Raw genomic sequence first — 20,470 nt, forward strand, 5'->3', positions numbered from 1 at the left:
ACGTCTTGCCTTGATTCGACCAGTCTACTAGGACTTCAGAGTACATAATTAAGATTTTGTAATGGTGAACATGACAGTCTGGTGTCTACATTGCCACATATCTAAACCGTGAACACGGACGTGCAAGTGCCGGTGCTTATCGTTCATGATTAGGTGGTTCGGGATCCTCAAAGCTAGCATACATTGCCCATGGATCGGGGTGACCAAGGACCAAGATACCCGAGATTGAGCCTGTTGTGGCTGTTCTCGGGGCCCAGATCTCATCTCAGGAGGGCAGAGGTGCTTGCGCTATCCGAAATTAATTGTAACATAAAACAGGGAACTCTCTGTAATTATTACTGATTTATTTTGGATAGAATAGCCAGAAATGAGAACTGGCAGTTCACTTCCTCGAGACAGAAGCAATCAAATAGATTGCTCTATCGTATTCTTTTAAATTTCAGTTAAAATAGTGACATGTAGTAGTTATGTGAGAAAACTGTCAAATATACCCTAAAAGATGGATTTTACATCAAGTGCACCGTCGAATAATTTTTTACATCACATAAAACTTTAATCGTTGAAAAATATGTCAGACAAGTCCTTCCTTCGGCCTCCAATTAAAAATAGACAGAATCTCATGATGTGGCATTTTCCATCAACTATGTAGTTGATTGCTATTCCAAGAATTTCTCTAACATGTATTATTGAGAAGTTTTTTTTGGGTCATTTTTTCCATGTGGGATGATCTGTGCCGAGACAACACTGATATAGGACCGGTGGAGTAAGATATCATGAAATGGGTGGGTTCCATGGTCACTGTGCACGGGAGAGACCTTTCCTTGTGGACTCATTCTTTTGGTTCTCCACACCCCAGCATTAATAGATCGATCGAAATTCAGGTTTTTCAAAACATTTACATCAGGCCAATGTATGATCTAACTGGAAGAACTCATAGTTGGGAATTCTGGATTGGGAGTTATTTGATCTTCTTGGAAGACATTACTGCAATTGAGCAATAGCATCGAGAGCTAGATACATCTATATGACTATATGACTTGGAGCAAGAGATCTCCATGGCTTTCTGATAGGTTATGTGGTCCAACATGGGAATTGTGGACATCTTGGACGGTTCATAGGTAGTAGACAACATTGTAAAAAGTTCTTCACTTACTTGAAATTTACCTTTTAATAAACATACAAGATTTTTTGGGTACACGCATAACTTCCCCGTTTTATTTTATTTTAATATACTTTTAATTAATAAATTATCAAATTTTAGCGTTAGGGAAAGGAAATTACAATTTCATTACAAATTAAAAGTAATTTTTTTTTAGTAAATCTTGCACGTATGCAATGAAGCCACCACCGTTCCATGTCTCTAAAGGATTAAACATCGGTGTACCGCTCCAATCAAGCAACTCCGAGTAAATATTATGCCGAAAGGCTTAGCTCTGGGGTCGGGACATGATAGACTTATATCATACGGCATGAAATTGAAGAGTCTCAGGAATTAAGTAGAATTCCTCGAGCGTGACCTTCAAGCAGAGAAATAGTGTACAAACAAACAGGAAAAAAGAAGAAGAAAGAAAGCAAAAACGAAGATTGTTTAAAGACTTTTTGTGACATCTTTTAGTTATAATTAAATATATATATTTCTCTCGGGTTTTTTCAATTGAAATGAGGCACTTTTTGACAAACAGTTGTCTCACTCTTTTCAATTTTCTCAATTGGAAAAGTCATTCCCAATAATTTCACGCTATTTGATGTTTTGTCTGTCAGTTTCTTTCATCCTTTGAATTATCCCTGAAACATTTTCTTCTACGTGAAAATAAGTCGAAGTTACTAGGCAGGTTGAAATTCAATTTCCATAACATAAGTTTTATAATCGACAGTCATAATTGTCCACGTAGATGTTTAGGATGGATTCATCAGTTGAGCTGTCCACCCACTGGCCGGTAATTGGACTTATCTAAATTTAGGTTTCTGAAACAAGAGAAATCAGAAAATGGCATAATTGGAGAACGTATAAATGGGGCATCTAGCTTAGCTAGTAAATTCTGGGACTTTAATTGGTATAATCTCGTTGAAGATGTTTCTGCAGTTTTGAAGCATAGCATCAAGACATAGGCAGCTTCGCTGTTTGTTTAAACCAAAAGACACTGCATCAGAAGCTTGGACTTGCGCGTAAAATATTGTTTTGCACGAAAATATTGGGCATACGGATAATCAGTAACCTCTACCGTAAATATAATGGGGGCTGCAAATACGTCACATGTACACATATATTCATGACACTACCACCATTAGAATCTACCTACATCGAGAAAATCCGTATGTGGATCCTTTACCCTGGACGCTGAACATTCCCGCTAGTACGTGGAAATGTCATGAAATAATTCCTTTCTTTTTTTTCTTTTTCTTTTTTTTTTGTGGGGCCATGAGCAACCTTATTGGGGGAGCATGGAAACGTGTTTTTGCGGAAAATTTCGGAGCCAAACCGGTCAAAAGATTCTCGAAAATCAGAGTGGAATTTGATTAAGGATACACATGGCATTTCACTTCTTGGCAATCATGAAAATCCTTTAATTAAGCGGATCCTTTACCCCGGATGCTGAACATTCCCGTTACACATGGAATTTTCCTCAATAGAATAATTCAATTTTTGTGGGGTCATGAGCAACCTCATTTTGGTGGTGGTGGTGGTGGGGGCCAGGACTAGAACAAGATAATTTTTTTGTGGAAAATTTCAGAGCCAATTCAATCAAAAGATTCTCGAAAATCAGAGTGAATTTTGATTGCGGATCAATATTATGTCAGTGTTAAGATTGGGTTTATAATCTATTTCCAGTCCTTCTTGGTTATGCCCAAAAAAAATAAAGGGAAAGAAAACATTCTTGGTTAGAAATTCATGGGTTTATAATCAAGATTCCGAAAGAGACAACAACATAATTCTCGAGAATCAGAATGTTTCAATAAATCAATGTTAGTCCAACTAGAAAGACGCGAAGGCAAGGAAGGAGAAAACCGTATGTAGTTAAAATATGCATAAATTTATGACCCGAGCAAAAGGATTTCCATTGAATATCAACTGTGGTATCTTGAGCTCCCGAGAAAATCTGAGTAAAACCCACTTTTATTAGAACATATGTTTGTCGTAATCAACGCAGGCTTCTGATCCATCATGGACAGAGAAAGAAGTGAACATCAGATACGAATAGTAAGTCGACCGGGTCAACCGCCTGCTTTTTCGGGTAATCTTCGCAGGAGCTTTTTAGGAAGGCTCGTAAAGAGCGGCGATAAAGAATTGTCCCTCGGGATGTTGGAAAATCGAGGATTTAGTACATATCGCTACACGTTGTATGAATCAAGCTGAGCTGTGCAAAATAATACGCCTATGGTAGATAATTGCATCATAGATTATATATATATATATATATATATATATATATATTCTCATATGCATATAGTACAGAGCTGAATTAAGACTTTTCAGCTGAATCCACAGTTGAAATTATTCAAAACCGATACATCGCAACATGGAAATGGCCCCCCAGCTGTGAACGAAGACGGAAGCAGAGAAGAACACATACAATATGAAGTTGATTGTTATTAATTATTTTGATGACATGTATTAATTGTTGAGATTTTTCCTTTGGGCCATTTTCCATGGTGGGATGATCTGTACAGAGACAAAAATTATATTAGGGCCAGGGAACTAAAAGACATCAGGAAATGGGTGGGGGTTCCATGGTCACAGTGCATTGGAATTTTACGAACTCATTCTTTTGGTTCTCTCCGACCAGCATAACTGGATCGATCAAAACTAAGGTCTTTTAGAACAAGTAAATCGAGCCGATGCATGACCTAGCTGGAAGATTTCCTAGGCGTGGCATTCTGGCGTTCGGGACTTATTTGGTCTCTCTTTGAAGAGGTTACTTACTGCATGCAAATGGAGCAATACCAGCGAGAGCTAGATCGATCCATATGACTGACGTACGTGAAGCAAAAAAAAATCTGCATCACTTTCTGGTAAGTTATGACGTATTGGACGGTAGCTATTGGACATATCGTAAAAAAGTAATTCCCTGATGGAATCGGCTATAAAAATCCGTGTCCCGCTCCAATCAAACAAAGTGGAGTTAATATTACGCCAAAAAGGCTAAGCTCTGGGATGGGAACTAGACTTCTATCATACGTACGACGTGGAATTAAAGTGTCTCGGCAATTAAATAGAGTCCCTCGAGCATGACCTCCGGGCAGGGAAAAAAAAAAAGTGTACACACAAACAAACTAACAAAGAAAGAAAAATCAAGATCGTTTAAAGACTTTCTGTGACATCTTTTAGTGAAAGATATTTCTCTTGGGTCATATCAACTATTAATACGGCACTTGTAGATGACAATTATCTCGCTCTTTTCAATTTTATCAATTGAAATAGTCATCTTTCAATAATTTCACGCTCTTTTCCTGAAGCTTCAAGGAAAAATACAATACTTTAGCACAGTGAATGTTGATAGATGCCGAGATGGAAAGCCTTTCTGTTATTACTCTCACACTCTGTAAGCAACTTATCATCTTCGACAGTCCTTACACGCGAAAGGACGATATAATCAATAACATCGATCCAAATAAGTAGAGTAAAATAGTTTCAAAGATCGATTTAATGACATCTATAATTCACATCCTCGTAATTTATGTAAGACTCATTATCAATCATTTAAAATTTTCTCCAAAATAAATTTGTGCTTTCGGGATAAGTTCAACTGTTTAATTCAGAAAAATGTATCATTCATAATTCTATAAATGATAAGATATAATAGTTTGAACATCAAGGAGTTACATTTATGGGTCAAAATCTCCAGCCTGTTAATATCTCAATAAAATCTCCAATACATCTCAAGTTTCATCTGGACTAGCTTAGGATCATTTGAGGCCCGATCAAGTAAGCTCACAACCGAACAAGACATGCACTTGACTTTAGAAATTCTTTTAGAAAATTCTTTTCCTGTCATCCTTTTTCCTGGAAATGTAAAATAAAAAGAGAGTGAGTTAAAGAGCTCACTAAGTTTAACCAAAATAATCACGTTAGTTCGAAACTCCTCAACAAAAACCAAGTGAGATGACAAAGGACAATGAACTAAATGGCTCAATGATCATCACACAAAACAGCGAGAACAGCTCGAGCCCGAATCATTTTTTTTTATTTTTTTTGTTATCCTTCTATGACAATGGACAGATTTGAATAAGAACAAGTAACACAACCTAAAGAAACGTAAAATAATACAATGAATTACTCATAACTTCAAATCAACTAGCAAAACTTGATTTTAGTTCAAAGTGACTCTGATAGACCTGACACCCTTCCGGTAAATAAACACACGGAACACCTCTCAACAAATAGAATACCACTAAATACATCCATCATCAACAACGTAAAAATTAATCAAACATCTCACAAGCATACACATAACCATAACATTTCACTTCTCAGCAATCATGACAAGCTAATAATTCCACTGTAAAAAACACTCATTCATTATTCCAAACTCCACAGCCAAACCAACAATGCAAGGAATTTTGATCATGTACATCCACATCCATAAAATATAACCATTCAATTCAATTCAAAACAATAACTCTGAAGGGTACAGTGACATGACTCGACCAACATCCCATACACAACAGCAATAATCATATCTCATCTCACACTTTTTATATACCGTCGGTTGAACGACCGATCAAGTCTCTTTTTATATATATTTGGCTAGGTCTAGTGGCCGATCAACCTCCCTTTTTATTCTGTCGAGCCCAATAGCTGATCCAGCCCAATTTGTATTCCACGGGTCCAGCAGCCATTCAGTCTCATTTCCATTCTGCCAGGTCTAGTAACATTTAACCTATCTAGACACAGAAAAAGTCTGCAAGTACAATTTAATGCATAATATAACTCAGTTTTTAGCTATATGATATACACACACAAAACACAAATATACTGTGCAAAACAGTAGTCAGATCATATTGGATGACCCCAAGCTTATAAAATAACACCTCCAAATTTATACGAATGATGATGAGAGGATCAGCCATATATACGCACCCTTTCCCCACAGCAAACCAATTAGCAAGCAAAGCTCAACCAGAAATCAGAAACAGCAAGGAAAACATGTTGTCACCTGACTTAAGGCAACAAAAAAGACCAAAACACAAATTAAGTAATGACCACTCAAGCTTTTCAATCAAGGAAACCGATCCACTAACGACCTATTAGAAAAACATTAGCCTCCGAAGCTCAATAATACATATGTGAGAACTAAATATTCAATGAGAAAAATCGGGTCTTCCATACTACACTGATCATTCACTAGACAAGAATTGTAACACTATACTTATGAGCTGATGAAACTAATGGAAAACCTAAACAACTCAGTACACATCAGTACTCTAAAATACATATTAATTAAAGGATTAGCTTGCTAAACTTCCTGATGGAGTAGACTCGAGAATTCGACCTGGTCCTATTAAAACCATTAAAGAACAAGGCTCAAGTGAAGGACAATTAAAAGCTGAAGAATATCAACTAACCATGCTTAATTTGGAAAGGGGTTATTACCTAAAATGGCCAATGGTTTACCCGTTTTGTCAAATCTATCATATGCTTTTTTTTTTGGTCAAATCTATCCCATGGTTTATTTTTTGCATCAAATCTATCCCGACGTTATCTTCTCCGTCGACATTTAACGGCCGTGCTGACATGGCACGTGGAGAGATAATGGGTCACACTTGCCACGTGGGCGCCACGTCAGCACAGCCGTTAGATGTCGACGGAAAAGATAACGCCGGGATAGATTTGATGCAAAAAGTAAACCATGGGATAGATTTGACAAAAAAAACATAAGATACATTTGATAAAACGAGTAAACCATGAGTCATTTTAAATAAATTCCCCATTTGGAAAAGCCTACCTCAGTTTGGGCCAGAACCGAAATAAAATTTCTTATAGTGTTTCAAACCTCAGAACCTCTTCCAGGTTCTGGTCAAGAACCCAAATTCCTCCAAAAACATGATATTAAAAGGGCTGGTCACAAAACCAGAAATATAGGGGGGAAAAAAACGTAATAAAAGAGAATTCTTCACCATCGAAGCTCAATATAAAGCTGCCCCTTACTTTTAAACAATCAATTTAGGTTCTTCTTTTACTCAAAATGAAGCATCGAGAAAGTTGAGCAAAATGGGGGCAATAGAGCTCCTCTGAACTGATTAAAGGTATAGCCATTTCAGGACAATTTTGCATTTTTGGGTTCAATTCCATCAGAGGAACAAGCTAACTACTCAGCTCTGGACAGCCAAACGCCTGAATGGAGGGAATTTAAATGAGACCTCAACCAGTATGAATTTCACGGAGCAAAAGAGAGAATCATATATCTGCCTCCAACACTTCGATCATCGATTTGGAGTTATCCTTAGCTCAAATCAGAGCCCTTTAATTTTTATAATTCCAGGGAAGTACGATATCAGTTTTCCTGGCTGATCAGAAACAGGACGATGGCAAGGAGATTCTCCAATCCTTATAGTGTGTATGAATGGGAGGGAAATGGAGGGAAAGAGGGGGGAATTGGTATAGAAAAATCGGAAAATTATATGCAAAGTCCCCTTCTCCATTTCCTTTCCCTCCATCCAAACAAAGGGTTATGGTCGGTTTATCTCACCGAGTTTGTCTGAATTCTCACCTCTGTTCATTATGTGTATGGCAATCAAAGAGGGTGGAAGAAGCGAGGACAAGAAGACAGTGGGAATGGGAAGATAACCAAGAAGGTGAGGCTCGGGTGGAGGAAGAATATTGGAGCAGAAGTCTCATGCATGCTGTACATGAAGACCGAGCTTCTGGCACTCTCCCTTCCACTCCAGAGTCTCTCTCTCGCTCACTCCCCGGCTCGTTCTCTCCAAGGTCTCTCTCTATCTATGTTATTCCTGCCCAAAAGAAAATGATGAAGAAACGCAAGTGAACTGCAAAGGAACATTTTTGGACGTGGTGGTGTTTAGATAGCTTAAGCTGGGAAATAATTCAATGGGGGGGCCCATAGGAGGATGACAGTTAAATGACCAAAATTAAATACTCATTAGTAACTGACTTAAAATCTAAAAGATAATTCCATTAAAATTTTTCGGTAGATGAGAAATGTTGAAATAAAGTAGTATCTTCATATTCCCAGTAACTCTGCATTGCCTTGTACTTCTGTATCTCAGGCCTGTATCCTCTGGAAGGAATGCTATATCTGTGGAGTCTTGTGGATTGACGGAATCCTATACTTTTCGGGTCGAGTAGAGTTATGTGAATGTGAATGTGAATCCAAGCCCCATGGACCGTGGTGCTCCCGAGAAAGAAAGATATTCTTGGTATACTTTCCTAAGATTCAAGATTTCCACCACTGCGTTCCTTCCATCGAAACAGCAAAGCAATGAGATTATTGTCCCATAAGAAACCTAGCAAGGCTGTAAAGACACGGACCAGCAGATTAATAAAGAAAAATAATACGATTAATAATTTATTATGGACTGTTGCCGTATCTGTAGACTATAACAAATGTAAATTTCTTAGTCAAGCAGTCACCCAAGTTCATTTGCTAAAATATTGTGAAATTGGTCGAGGGAGAGAGAGAGATAGAGAAATAGAGCTCACGTCCTGAACCTAACAGAGCTTGTTGCGACCCCTGAAACATATTGCACAACTTTCGGTTCAATGCGGATAATTTGGAAGTCGCAAAAGTCAACCTTCATAGTCAAAGCATTGCAAGAGAGATTTATGAAATATAAGCATTGGGAAGTCTTGGATTGTGAATGCACGATTCAGAGAATAAGAAGAGACAAATTACCCAGAATGCATTGGGATGCTTTGAAAGATATGCAGCACGTGCAGCTTCTTTCTCTTGTTCAGTTACCTGTAAAACTGATCCTCAAATTCTCCACCGATTCGAATAGATGAACCTTCAAGATTGCAAACTCAGATGAGAATAAAACTTACAGCTACAGCATCACCATGCACAGTGATCACCAAATCAGTCCTGTCTTCAGGATCTCAGGCAACAAGCAGCAAGCACTTGGGGTTAGCCAATAGGTCCTGTGAGAAGCAACAAGTATCAAAATCATTAGAGGAACTTGATAATCAACATGAGTTCAGGTAAAATTATCCCATGAAATCAGGAGCATCCACAAGACAACAATCAACAGCTCAGTCATTCCTTCATTAATTTTAGTATGTGCAAGAAATCAGCAAACAGGAGCACCAAGCTCAAACCTTTGTATGATAGGCAAGGCTGCTGACTGCTAGTATAGGAGATCCATCCGCATCACAAGCAAAATCGACCATAGAACCTGATGGGTAATCCTCGAGTTTCTGCAAGAGCAAAATAAACAAAACTAGTTTCCTTTGGGACCTAAGATTCGATTTTCGATCTGATGACTAATACAAGGCACGCAATAACTTGGGGACATGAACTAGCATTAGTCACTGCATCTGAATTGCAGAATCCCCATGGTGCCATAGCAGTCCCCACCCCCACCCCCACCCCGAAAACAAATGTGTTGTCACCACTCACCAGATTTTTCTATTGAAACTATAGAAGCAAAATGCACTACTAGCCTCTAAAATTTCCACCGGTCCTAGTTTGCACAATTGATATACTAAATGAACAAGTCTTACTTAATCAGAACTCCCGAAAATGGGGTAGAAACAGCATTCAAATGATTCCGACAAACAAACATTTGTTGTGATCCGATGATCATGGTCGATGCATATATGAGAAAGAGTGGAGAGCATGCCCCGCACACTGCGATCAAGCACTGTCTGGATTTCCTCAATCGGTGGAAGCCAGGCAGCCTTCTCCTGAAAACATCGATCACCGTAAACTGCGCATATCAACAAAATACAAATTTCACCAAATTCGAAGGAATTGGAGATACGAAATACGAAGGAATCAATGAAAAACAGATAGTGAGCCACCTCATGAGCTTGAATCAGCTGGAAAACGTTCGCATCTCCCGCCGACGGGGCCTGCTATTGCAAGCGAAGGGTGATCAAGACGATCGAAAACCTATCATCTGGCTGCTTTAGTTTATCAGCTTATTATCCAGTGTTTGCCCGTACCTGAGCATGAGACTGAGCTGAAGAAGCAGCCATGGAGGAAAGCGGGCGAACCGGAGACGAGGAGACGGAGGGGAAACGGCTGCGCGGGGAGGGATGGGAAAATCGTAAAAGGGAAGGAGGGAGAGGGGCAGGCGCAGGCGTGCGAGTATATTGGAGGAGGTAGGTCGACCAAGGAGACGTTGACAATGCTAGCGTCCTCATGGTTACTCCTTCCATTCTTCCTAGCTTAGCTTAGCTTCCTCAATTCAGCACCTAACCGGACCCCCGCCCCGCCTTCAATGATTTTTCGGAATTTTTATTTAATTAAGAAAAATGAAATTCCCGGAAATGGAAGAAAATTGATGAGGCCGTGCTATGGTGGAGAGTTTGGGCTGGGGAGAGGGGAAGGAAGATGAAGAAGTGGCGAAAGCCTCAACCTGAAGAGCTCAGTGCCCATGGCGGCACTGCAGCGCGGGGCATGACATCGGGCCAGACAAGGCTCGAACCGTCCGTGGACTCGTAACATTAACGGTTGGATTCTAAACGACAGGTAATAGGATAGGCAAGTGAGTGCTGTCCATCAGCAACATAAGAGCCCCTTTTAGCCATTTCCCCAAGCTTGTGTAATGAAAGGACTCGTTAGTTAATCGAGATCGATCTTTTCTTTCAAGTCATTGCTAAGCTCAAGAATTGTTACTTATCACTGCATCCTATCTTTAGTAGAAAGGTCGGTCATCGGTGGACCGGCATGTGAGAGAACATCTTCAAGCATTGCTGGGTACAAATTCGAGTATGTTTATCAATGAACATGTATCGTGTATGGTTCGTTACACCATTACAGATAGATATACTTTTTGACTTGCTACTACAAGAAGTTCCCAAAGTCCATTTTTGTGTATTTAGCTGCTAGCAGCAGCAGCAGCAGCTCCAACAAGAGTCTATGGAGGCCCATTAGCTTGTTCATTGGGCCGGGAACTCCGACCCGACCCGGTCTGGTATCTTGGACATTAATCCGTCCGGCATCCAGCGGAGAAGCTGACTAAATCCTCCAAGGAGCTTGGGATGCATCGGAAGCGGATGGCCCCACGTGGTATGAGATAGTGATACCACAAATTAACCTCTCGATGGCAAAGTCTATCGAAATACCAACATAAAGAATGGAATCTCTTAGGTTGCTCTTCCCATGTTCTATAATCGTATTCAGGACAATTGAGTCCGTGTCTCGCACTTATCTCTACATTATAAAGGTCGAAGGTCCCCTTCGTCCGAAGGGAAAAAAGAAGAAGAAAAAGAACCTTATTCCAGTTCTCTCTGGTTTCAAAGAAACGTCCTGCGATTTGCAAAATACGGTGGACTATAAACATATCTTAAGGTAAAATCCAGCAATTATGGCACATTTTTTTCTAGGTTTCTTTATGTTTCCAACTCCAAGATTAGGAAACCCGAAGAAGGGGGGTGGCTTTCAATATGTACACCAGCTCGATTGAGCAAACTCCAAACTGAACTTGGAGATGTCCAATGACCTCCCGAAGTAACCTGACTGGTCAACCCGTTAGCCATTGTAATTCGACTTCAAATGGGCAATGTTCAAGTCAAATTGTTGGAGTATACTGGGCAACAGAAAATAATAATGAGAAACAAATGGGCTGCGAAATTGCACCAAACTTGGTCCACATTTTCAGGAACTGCAAGAGCACCCTGTCTCATCCACACAACTCACAATGCTGTCATGTCTGAATGAATCAGGAATTCCGTGCCGACAGCAATGCTAACGTATAAGACTTTTGCATCCATTAATCAGTCGTATGTGGTTTGTCTCTGGTGATCTTTCTCTACTTCATCTGCAGTAGCTTGTACAGTTGTTAGTCCTAGTCTGTAAACGGTCCAAATTAATCTAGTTGTTGTTTCTGAGGGGAAGGATCACTTGCAGAGGGAGCCTACTGCTGAGAAATGTAGACTGGAGTAAGAGGGTGAGAGAGATGAGAAAATCAGATTAAAAAAAAAAGCATTATATATCACATGGAGGATAAGAGTAGAAGAGAACAGAACCAGCCCACTGTTGTAAGCAAAGCAGAAAATAAAAAACTAAAGAACAAAGGAACGCTCAAACTACTGGGAAGAGAACTGCAACTTTTCATCGAACAAATACAGCCTTATATAAGGCTTTTTCAAACCACCCACTACACCACTAACTCCCTTAAAACTAGGAACATATAAACAACCAAACAAACTAATGTGACCAACAGTACGAAAAACTTTGACTCGGCAAAAACATCAAACAAAAACATAAAATTCTCCAACACCCACAGTACAAGTACAACAGATGATTACGGACTCGAAGTAACTTCGAACTTTTTCACCATGTGACTCTAGTCAAGAGAGCGCGACCATCGGATAACCGGATAGAGCCCAGATCCGCTCCAGATCTTCTAGAGATTGAAAGATCATCGTCAGCTTCGAATTCGTTGGGATCAGCATGATCGACCTCTTCCTGGTGTTGTGCGAGGCTAGAAGATGGCTCTGACCTCTTCCTTATCCCTTCCAACTCAATAACTAAATCTTTCATCGAGGGTCGTTCCCTGCCTTTCAGGTTTAAGCATCGTTTTGCCAAGTTAGCCACAACTATGATTTCTTCCTCACCACCTTCCTCTCGAACTCGAGGATCCAGTATCTCAAACAAGTGATCCTCCTCCATTGCAGTAATGAAAGAGGATGCGAGCCCTATACAAGTCTCTCCAAGGAGTGAAGTGGTTGGCTTTTGCCCAGTTAGGAGCTCAACAAGGACGATCCCGAAGCTGTACACATCACTTTTTTCCGTAAATTGACCTGTCTGGAAGTACTCCGGATCCAAGTACCCAAACGTGCCCTGCACCAGTGTGGTCACATGAGTCTGATCCAGGGCACCTGATCTTGAAGTCCCAAAGTCAGCTACCTTCGCTCGATACTTTTCATCCAGTAATATATTTGAAGACTTGATGTCACGGTGGTAAATCGGAATGCAAGCGAATGAGTGCAAGTAAAAAAGTGCGCTTGCAACTTCGGTGGCAATTCTTAGGCGTGCATCCCACGAAAAAGGAAACTCCGGGTCATGGAGGTACTGGTAAAGAGTCCCATTTGGAATGAACTCGTACACTAGAAGTGGAACCTCACTCTCCAAGCAGCAACCCAAGAGTTTCACGATATTTCTGTGATTGATTTGTGAGAGAATGACGACTTCATTGATGAAGGGTTCTACATTTTTCTCATCAATCGATATAGATTTCTTAACTGCAACAATCATGCCATCCGCTAACATCCCCTTATAAACAGTACCTTGGCCACCTTTGCCGAGAATTCTATCCTGGTTGAAGTGGTCAGTGGCCATCTCTAACTCCTTGGAATTGAACAATTTGCTTTTCTCGACGTTCCCATCGGGTGAAGATAGTCGCTGCATTATCAAACCTCCAATCCGTTTGAAAAACTTTTCTTTGAGTTTGGCCTCTCTTCTCTTCTCCATCAGTATGTACATCCTCCATGCTAGGAAAATCAGGACGAGCAATCCAAAGCTAGACGAAAGACCTGCGCCAGAAAGAACAATGGATGCGTATTTCAGAGGCAACAGTTGGTTTCTCTTCTTGCATAGATTTGATTTAATGTTATGAGTGCTACAATTCAGGCAGTTGATATGGCCAAGTGGATTAGGCCTAGAAAAGATTTGCTCTTGCTAGGGTCTCACTCTTACCTGTTATGATGGATGTGTTTTTGCCATTTAATCCCAAGCAGTGGAAGCCTCCTCGGACATTTACACACTTCTCTGACTGTTGACAGTCATTCCCTTCTGGGACTTCGCATTCATTGACATCTGAAACGAAAGTGATTTATTAACAATTTAGATTTATAGTATATGATCTAATATACATAAGTTACGGAGATATGTGCAGATGAGGTCCATTTAATAAGGATATATATTATTCTAATATATGGACAAAATTTACTATTGAGTTTTACTATCCACTTGTAAGATATTATATCTAGAATTAGCATCATAAGTGCTTAATTTTCCTAAAGACTATATTTATGTGTTACGCAACTTGTTTTTTAGTTAAGAACAAAACATTATTTTCAGTTTCTGCATACTATAGAATATTTTTCTTTGAAATTATGAGGCAATAAATAAGTTAATTAAATGATTGAAAATTAATTAACGTACATGATTACTACCATATAATCAAAGAGAATACAGCACAGTGATGCCCACTCTCGCTGGTACTCAAAAGCTTTTAGGTTCAATACTCATTCGGGACTATCCATGCTCCTTTATTAGATATATAAAATTTCTATTTCATTGTACTAAATCAATAGATTTCCCTTCTAATTGAAAAATAATTTTCTACCATATATAGTTGAAGCAAAAATTGCATGAATGAACTAATGTCTTTATTTGAATTAGCTATCATTATATACTAGTTTTTTTTTTACATATGTGTGGACTCCAAATCAATAAAAGTTCAAATCATAGTAAAGATATAACCATATTTATCAAAATTATGAAATCAAATAATTGTTTGAAAATATTACCAGTACATTAAAATTAAAAAGTAAAATCGTGCATCACGCAGATGATTTTGCTATTATTATATATAGTAAAGTAAAATTTGGATGTATCAACTCTTTTGCTTTAATATATTTACTATTGAGTAAATAAATAAACCACGCCTTATTTAACATAATTTTTCTAGAAACATAGTTTTTTTTTGTGTGATCCATGGTATCCGGAAGTCCAATTGGTTCTCGACTAATCCAGTCAAGCTGGATCAGTCCAATAAAGGGTAGAACTATCGCAGCGTGAATTTTCTAGAAACATAGTTGATCATTGTAAATCCATTTTTTACAAAACCATTAATTGTGTTGAAAATCTTTCTATGTGGTTCCATATTTTGCTTGATATGTATATACATATATTTATGTAATGTGTCTATATATATATGCGTGCACGCAATACATGCGCATCTATGTAAATATAAAGTTGTATCACACACATTAAATGGGGTTAGAAATGTAATTTTTTTATAAATATCGTAAAGTCATAAAGGTAAATGTATAAATAATATTATGAATTAAATAATATTATCTCAAAGAAAATAAATACTATATTAATGATATATTTACGCTAATTATCTATATATATATATATATATAAAGTTGTATCCCACAAATTAAATAAAGTTAGAAATGTAATTTTTTAAATATTGTAAGGTCATAAAGGTAATAAATAATATTCTGAATTAAAAAATAATATCTCAAAAAGCAAATAAATACTATATTAATGATATATTTACATGAATTAAAATGCAAATAAAGAGTGAAGTAATTGTAAATATATATACAATCAATTCACATATATACCAAAAAATTGAACATAAATATTTTTTTTTTCAAAATTATCCTCAAAACTTAAATAATTGTATGAGGTTTGATTAAAATAAATATACTTTGATTTCTTATGAAAATAGTTGACTCATTTTAGCTTAAATTATACAAATTTTAGCTAACTTCATTCATATATTGACTCAAGTACGATCATTTCATGGACAAACAATGGAAGAACAGAGCTTTAGATTGAAAATAAAATACATACTAGTTCTTGGGTGTTGATTCCTTGTCAAACCCCCGTTTTTTATTTTTTTTTACATAAAATGGGTGACTCGGAGATGGATCGATTGGAGAACAAACAAGAATCGGTTGGGAAGGGAACTAACATTTAGTTTATGTTTTTTCTTATGTTAATCTTTATTAGGTTTTTCTTTTCATTTTCTTTTGTTATTTTGAAAGTATGAAATTGTTATTTTTGTTTATTGAATTGGTTGGTTCACTTTGATTTAATTTCGAACCGGAATTGACTCATTTCAGGGGCATCAGAGCGTTGTTGGAAAGATCTGTGGTCGAAACTATAAAAACAGGAAATTTATGGGTAGGGAATCTTTTTGTTTTAGAAATATAGATACGTCAATGATTTAGATCTTACCTAGTATAATCTAACGGATGAAATAAAAACAACCATGTTGGATGTATTTTCAATCAACCATGGTAGCATCGCCATAGTAAATGTATTGTAATTCATAGATTGATATGCTAATTAAAATTAATTAGTAATACATTTTATTATAAATAACAGTAGCAAATATGAAAATGAAGAATACATTAATTCAAATCATTATTGTTATTTCAATAGCAAATAAATATTTACAATCTTACAAAAATAAAGAAAATTTATTATTATATGAATTTAAACTTTATTGGATAATGTTTTAGAACTATTGCAAATCTTATAAAACTCAATTAAGTAAATCTCCCATGAAAATAATTGATTTATTCTAGCTAAAATTATTCAAATTTACAAAATTTAATATATGAGATTTGAGTAAGAATAGCACAACAAATAATGAAATTTGATTTTTTTTAAAAAAAATTTCCTCAATTTTTTTTTATAACTCATTAGAAATCATAATTAAGAGAATATTGTAGAGTACAACAAAGAGATCAAGTTGTTACCCACGATAATAAAAGATAACAAGAAAGCAAGAGTAATGAAAAAAGTTATAGTTACTAATATTTTATCGGATTGAAAAATAATAATTTTGAAATTGTTACACCCCTATCTTTCTTCTCTTCTCCAATATATTTGTAATATTTGAATTGGCCAAAATTTGAAAAGATATATGGATATAATTAGTAGATATTACATACTATAGAAAAAGGAATAGTTTTTCATGAAATTTTTGAAATTTAACTAAAACAATTAAGTTTGAATTATATAAAAATATAATTGTTCTAAAAGTTTCATGCAACGCAAGGGTAAAAAGCCTAGTATTTATATATTATTAGTAGTCCAACCGGTTGGATCGTTGAACAGTTTGGACTATGAACCGGTTTCATTTTATCTTGCATGGGCGAATAAACAACTGGAATGTGAGAGAGAGAGAGAGAGAGAGAAATGTAAGGCTGCACAGATATTTTGAATACTCGAAGAGATTAAAATGAATCGTACCTTGGCATCCATCGGGAAGGTAAGGGTTACCAACAAACCCTACAAAATTGCAGTAACAGAAAATTGTGTTCCTGACGCCGATGTAACTTGTAGTTTCACAAATGTCAATAGACCAATAAGAAGTGTGGTTGCTCTCTAAGTATATATATTCTCTATGACCGGACACAGTTCATGGTATAACAAAGGGGACGAGATGATCTTTTTTATGGATGGAAAGAACGTCGAGTTGCTTGCTGCTAGGAAAGTGCAGAGAAAGAGGGATAGAGCTGTCTATCTTAGTCGGTGAGAGGGAAAAAAACAACACACGGTCCTTTCCACATTACATATTCTCGCTTTTTCTCTTCACAAGAGTTTATTAGAATGAGAAATCAAATTAGCAGAGTTGGCCAAGGACCAAGGTACCCGAGATCGTGCGTGTTGGCTGTTCTCGGGGCCCAGATCTCATCCTCAGGAGGGCAGAGGTGCTTGGCACTCCGAAATGAGTTGTAATATAAGACAGGGACCTCTCTGTAATTCTTACTGATTTATTACGGATAGAATAGCCAGAAATGAGAACTGACGGTTCGCTTCCTGGAGACAGAAGCAATCAAATAGATTGCTATATTGTATTATTCTAAGGTCCCGTCAGTACGCGCCAACGAAATAGAGAGGAATAAAATGCATTTCAAATAGTAACATGTAGTAATTATGTGAGAAAACTGTCAAATATACCATGAAAGATGAATTTTACATTAAATGTGCCATTGAATTATTTTTTACATCACATAAAACCTTAATCATCATTGAAGAGTACGTCAGACAAGTCCTTCCGTCAGCCTCCAATTAAAAATAGACAGAATCATCTGATGTGACATTCTTTACAACTCTCTAAAAGTCCATCTTTACACAGCGTCATAGAAGGTTGTCACTTCAGTATATCCATGGAGCAAAGGGTGGTGCACGTTTAGCCTATCATGTTCCTTTCTCTCTCTTCCTCCATACCGCGTTCTCTCCTCGACTCTCTTTTTCGCACTGTCTCGGTGCAACCGACCACTGCCGGAACAGTCCCAATCGGAGATTTTGAGCTTCCCAATCTGAGATTGAAGCTCTTGTTCATCCCTTCCCTAGCCCAAACAATCCTAGAACCGGAAAGGGAGAGACGGGGAGAGAGAGAGATAGAGAATATGGTGCCTGCTCTGCTTGTGCTTGCTCACGCGATGAGTCCTGCTAATGCTCGCAACCTCTTTGATGAAATCTTGTCCATCCCCTTTAGACACGAGCTCAAGAGTTTGACTGCCACGAGAGTTCCATCAGGGAACTCTCCTTTGTAAACGGCACCAAAACCTCGCCAGCCGAGTTTTTCGCTAAAAGAGCTGGGCATTCTCTTGACGCTCGAGTAGCTGAATTTTTTGGGAGTGATCCATCGATAATTTTGAATGATACCCTCAAGGATTAAACTCCCATCAGGAGCCTCCTTAAAAAGAAGGGATTTACAGATATCAATCTGAGGGTGCCACATAACAAATTGTTGGATAATTGTCGTTAACGAAATAATAAGAAATTTGTTAAATAACAATACACATATTATTTTATAAAACTTATTATTTTCTAATATAATAAGATACTTGTTAAATAATAAGAAAGTTATTATTTTGAATATTAAAATACTCTTAAAAGTGCACTTTTATTAAACAAGTATCTCATTATATTAAAATAATATCTTTTGATTATCATGAGCGTTTCTTCACCCAATCCTTTTGTTTTCTCGTCACATCCCGATGAGTATTTCTCTCTTTGTAATGAGGTTTGTTTGCCTCAGCTTGACTGGAAACGAAGTCCGACTTTTACTGACGTGAAAGTCTTCCACGAAACGATGATACCACGTCACTGCTACCAAGTGGTGTCACAATCCAATCAGAGCGCAAAACTGACTAACGGCAGCCCACTAGCTCATCGACTAACGGCAGCTTTTATGGAAAACTGACGGCATCCAAAACTTTTGCTTTACCCGCTTAGGGAAGTGAAAGATGGTTGCTTTACGGACAATATGGATGGACCTGCTCAATATTTTCCTGGTTGGATTTAATTCAGGCTCCCTGAAAGGTACCACTTCCGATATGGAGGTATACAAGAGCAGTCAAGAAAAGAGAACGGACAGCTACTTGAATCATCCCATGCCTCGACAAATAAATATTTGTAGGATGTATATGTACAATAAACTCTGCATTTCTGCAGATATTAAGCTTTGGAAGAGTTTGACAATCATCCCATCGCCGATCCTCCCCCACACAGCCTCGTCATTTCTCTGTGATTTGTTGAATGTGTTTTTCTTTTTTAAAAAAGAAATGGAACAGAGAGAAAGAAACGGTAAAAGAGAGAAAGAAGACTAAAATTGAAGCTCGAAACCACCACCCCAGGTATCTGCCTCCCTTGATAGCAACCCCGCCGGCCACCACCTCCATCTACGCATCCGGAGACGTCGCTTCGGCGTGGTGCCCCCCATCGTCGATCTTCTCCCCCAAGCCTACCCCCTCCATCCCTTCCTCCCTTTAATTCTAAGCAAGATGGATTTTGGTTTTCGACTTTTTTTTATGTTTTATTATTAAGAAAGAAAGAAAGAATAATAATAATAATAATAATAATAATAAAGATGCCACATCAGCACTTTCCATTATTTCTCGACCGAAGCCAGATGGAAGGGCTCCTTAGGTGTACTTTCTAACTATTTAGGTTTTATGTGATATAAAAAATAATTCGAGGGTACATTTGATGTAAAATCGATCTTTCATAGTATATTTGACAGTTTTCTGTAGTTATGTTGAGAATATTGACTTTTTAAATTGAATGGAAGAATCTGAAGATTGATTCAAAAAAAAAAACTTACTTGACCAATATCATTTTGTATAGATATAATTTTAGATATAAAAAATATAAAAAATTATACGATTATATGAAACTTGGTAGAATAAGTGGAATGAGTGTTCCTAAAAATTTTTAAAAGAAAAAACTTCGGGTTTATTTTTTATTAAATATTTTTAATATCATTTTTAATTCATCTTATTTATTTTAATTTAAAATGACATGTCAATGCCATGCAAGAGTCACATAAGCAAGGCTTAACGTTGCCAATAGTCATGAAGGATCCATGCGACACCGACTAACGCCGTTAGCCACAAATTGATGATCTATCCAATATTTTTGGATAAAAAATGTACTCGATTGTTATATTTTTTTAGTTTTTGGACCAATTGTGTAATTTATCAAAAAATGAGTGATGTCCATTACTGATTAAGAGCCGATTTCAGGCTTTTTCTTCATGTTCGTGTAATGAACAAACTCGGTCAGTCGAGATCGACCTTTCG

The 20,470-nt window shown here is 37.5% G+C and overlaps 2 protein-coding genes across 24 annotated transcripts; both read right to left on the reverse strand.

Annotated features, from left to right (window-relative positions):
• Nucleotides 1–4,774: 4,774 nt before the first annotated feature.
• LOC116194638 lies at nt 4,775–10,666 on the reverse strand. Of its 23 annotated transcripts, none has more exons than XR_004154479.1 (8): nt 10,124–10,658; nt 9,980–10,030; nt 9,680–9,862; nt 9,275–9,373; nt 9,002–9,097; nt 8,853–8,918; nt 8,660–8,751; nt 4,775–5,002 (listed from the first exon to the last, which is right to left on the reverse strand). XR_004154479.1 is itself a non-coding variant. In XM_031523496.1 (7 exons), the coding sequence occupies exons 1-5, from the start codon at nt 10,337–10,339 to the stop codon at nt 9,056–9,058; spliced, it is 498 nt and encodes a 165-aa protein (XP_031379356.1). In that variant the 5' UTR covers nt 10,340–10,664; the 3' UTR covers nt 4,775–5,002; nt 8,853–8,918; nt 9,002–9,055. The 23 variants fall into 23 exon arrangements, 7 of the variants coding, with proteins under 7 accessions (XP_031379356.1, XP_031379359.1, XP_031379355.1 ...); XR_004154483.1 differs by having other exon boundaries at nt 8,660–8,690; nt 10,124–10,657; XR_004154488.1 differs by lacking the exon at nt 4,775–5,002 and adding an exon at nt 8,069–8,408 and having other exon boundaries at nt 8,660–8,690; nt 8,853–8,926; nt 10,124–10,661.
• Nucleotides 10,667–12,160: 1,494 nt separating this feature from the next.
• LOC116195193 (wall-associated receptor kinase-like 1) lies at nt 12,161–17,285 on the reverse strand. The gene is made up of 3 exons (XM_031524186.1): nt 17,130–17,285; nt 13,824–13,943; nt 12,161–13,660 (listed from the first exon to the last, which is right to left on the reverse strand). Exon 3 carries the CDS (start codon nt 13,608–13,610, stop codon nt 12,459–12,461), a length of 1,152 nt encoding a protein of 383 aa, XP_031380046.1. The 5' UTR covers nt 13,611–13,660; nt 13,824–13,943; nt 17,130–17,285; the 3' UTR covers nt 12,161–12,458.
• Nucleotides 17,286–20,470: the final 3,185 nt, after the last annotated feature.

Source organism: Punica granatum, chromosome 2, assembly GCF_007655135.1.
Source record: "Punica granatum isolate Tunisia-2019 chromosome 2, ASM765513v2, whole genome shotgun sequence".
In the NCBI taxonomy this organism is placed as follows: Eukaryota; Viridiplantae; Streptophyta; class Magnoliopsida; order Myrtales; family Lythraceae; genus Punica; species Punica granatum.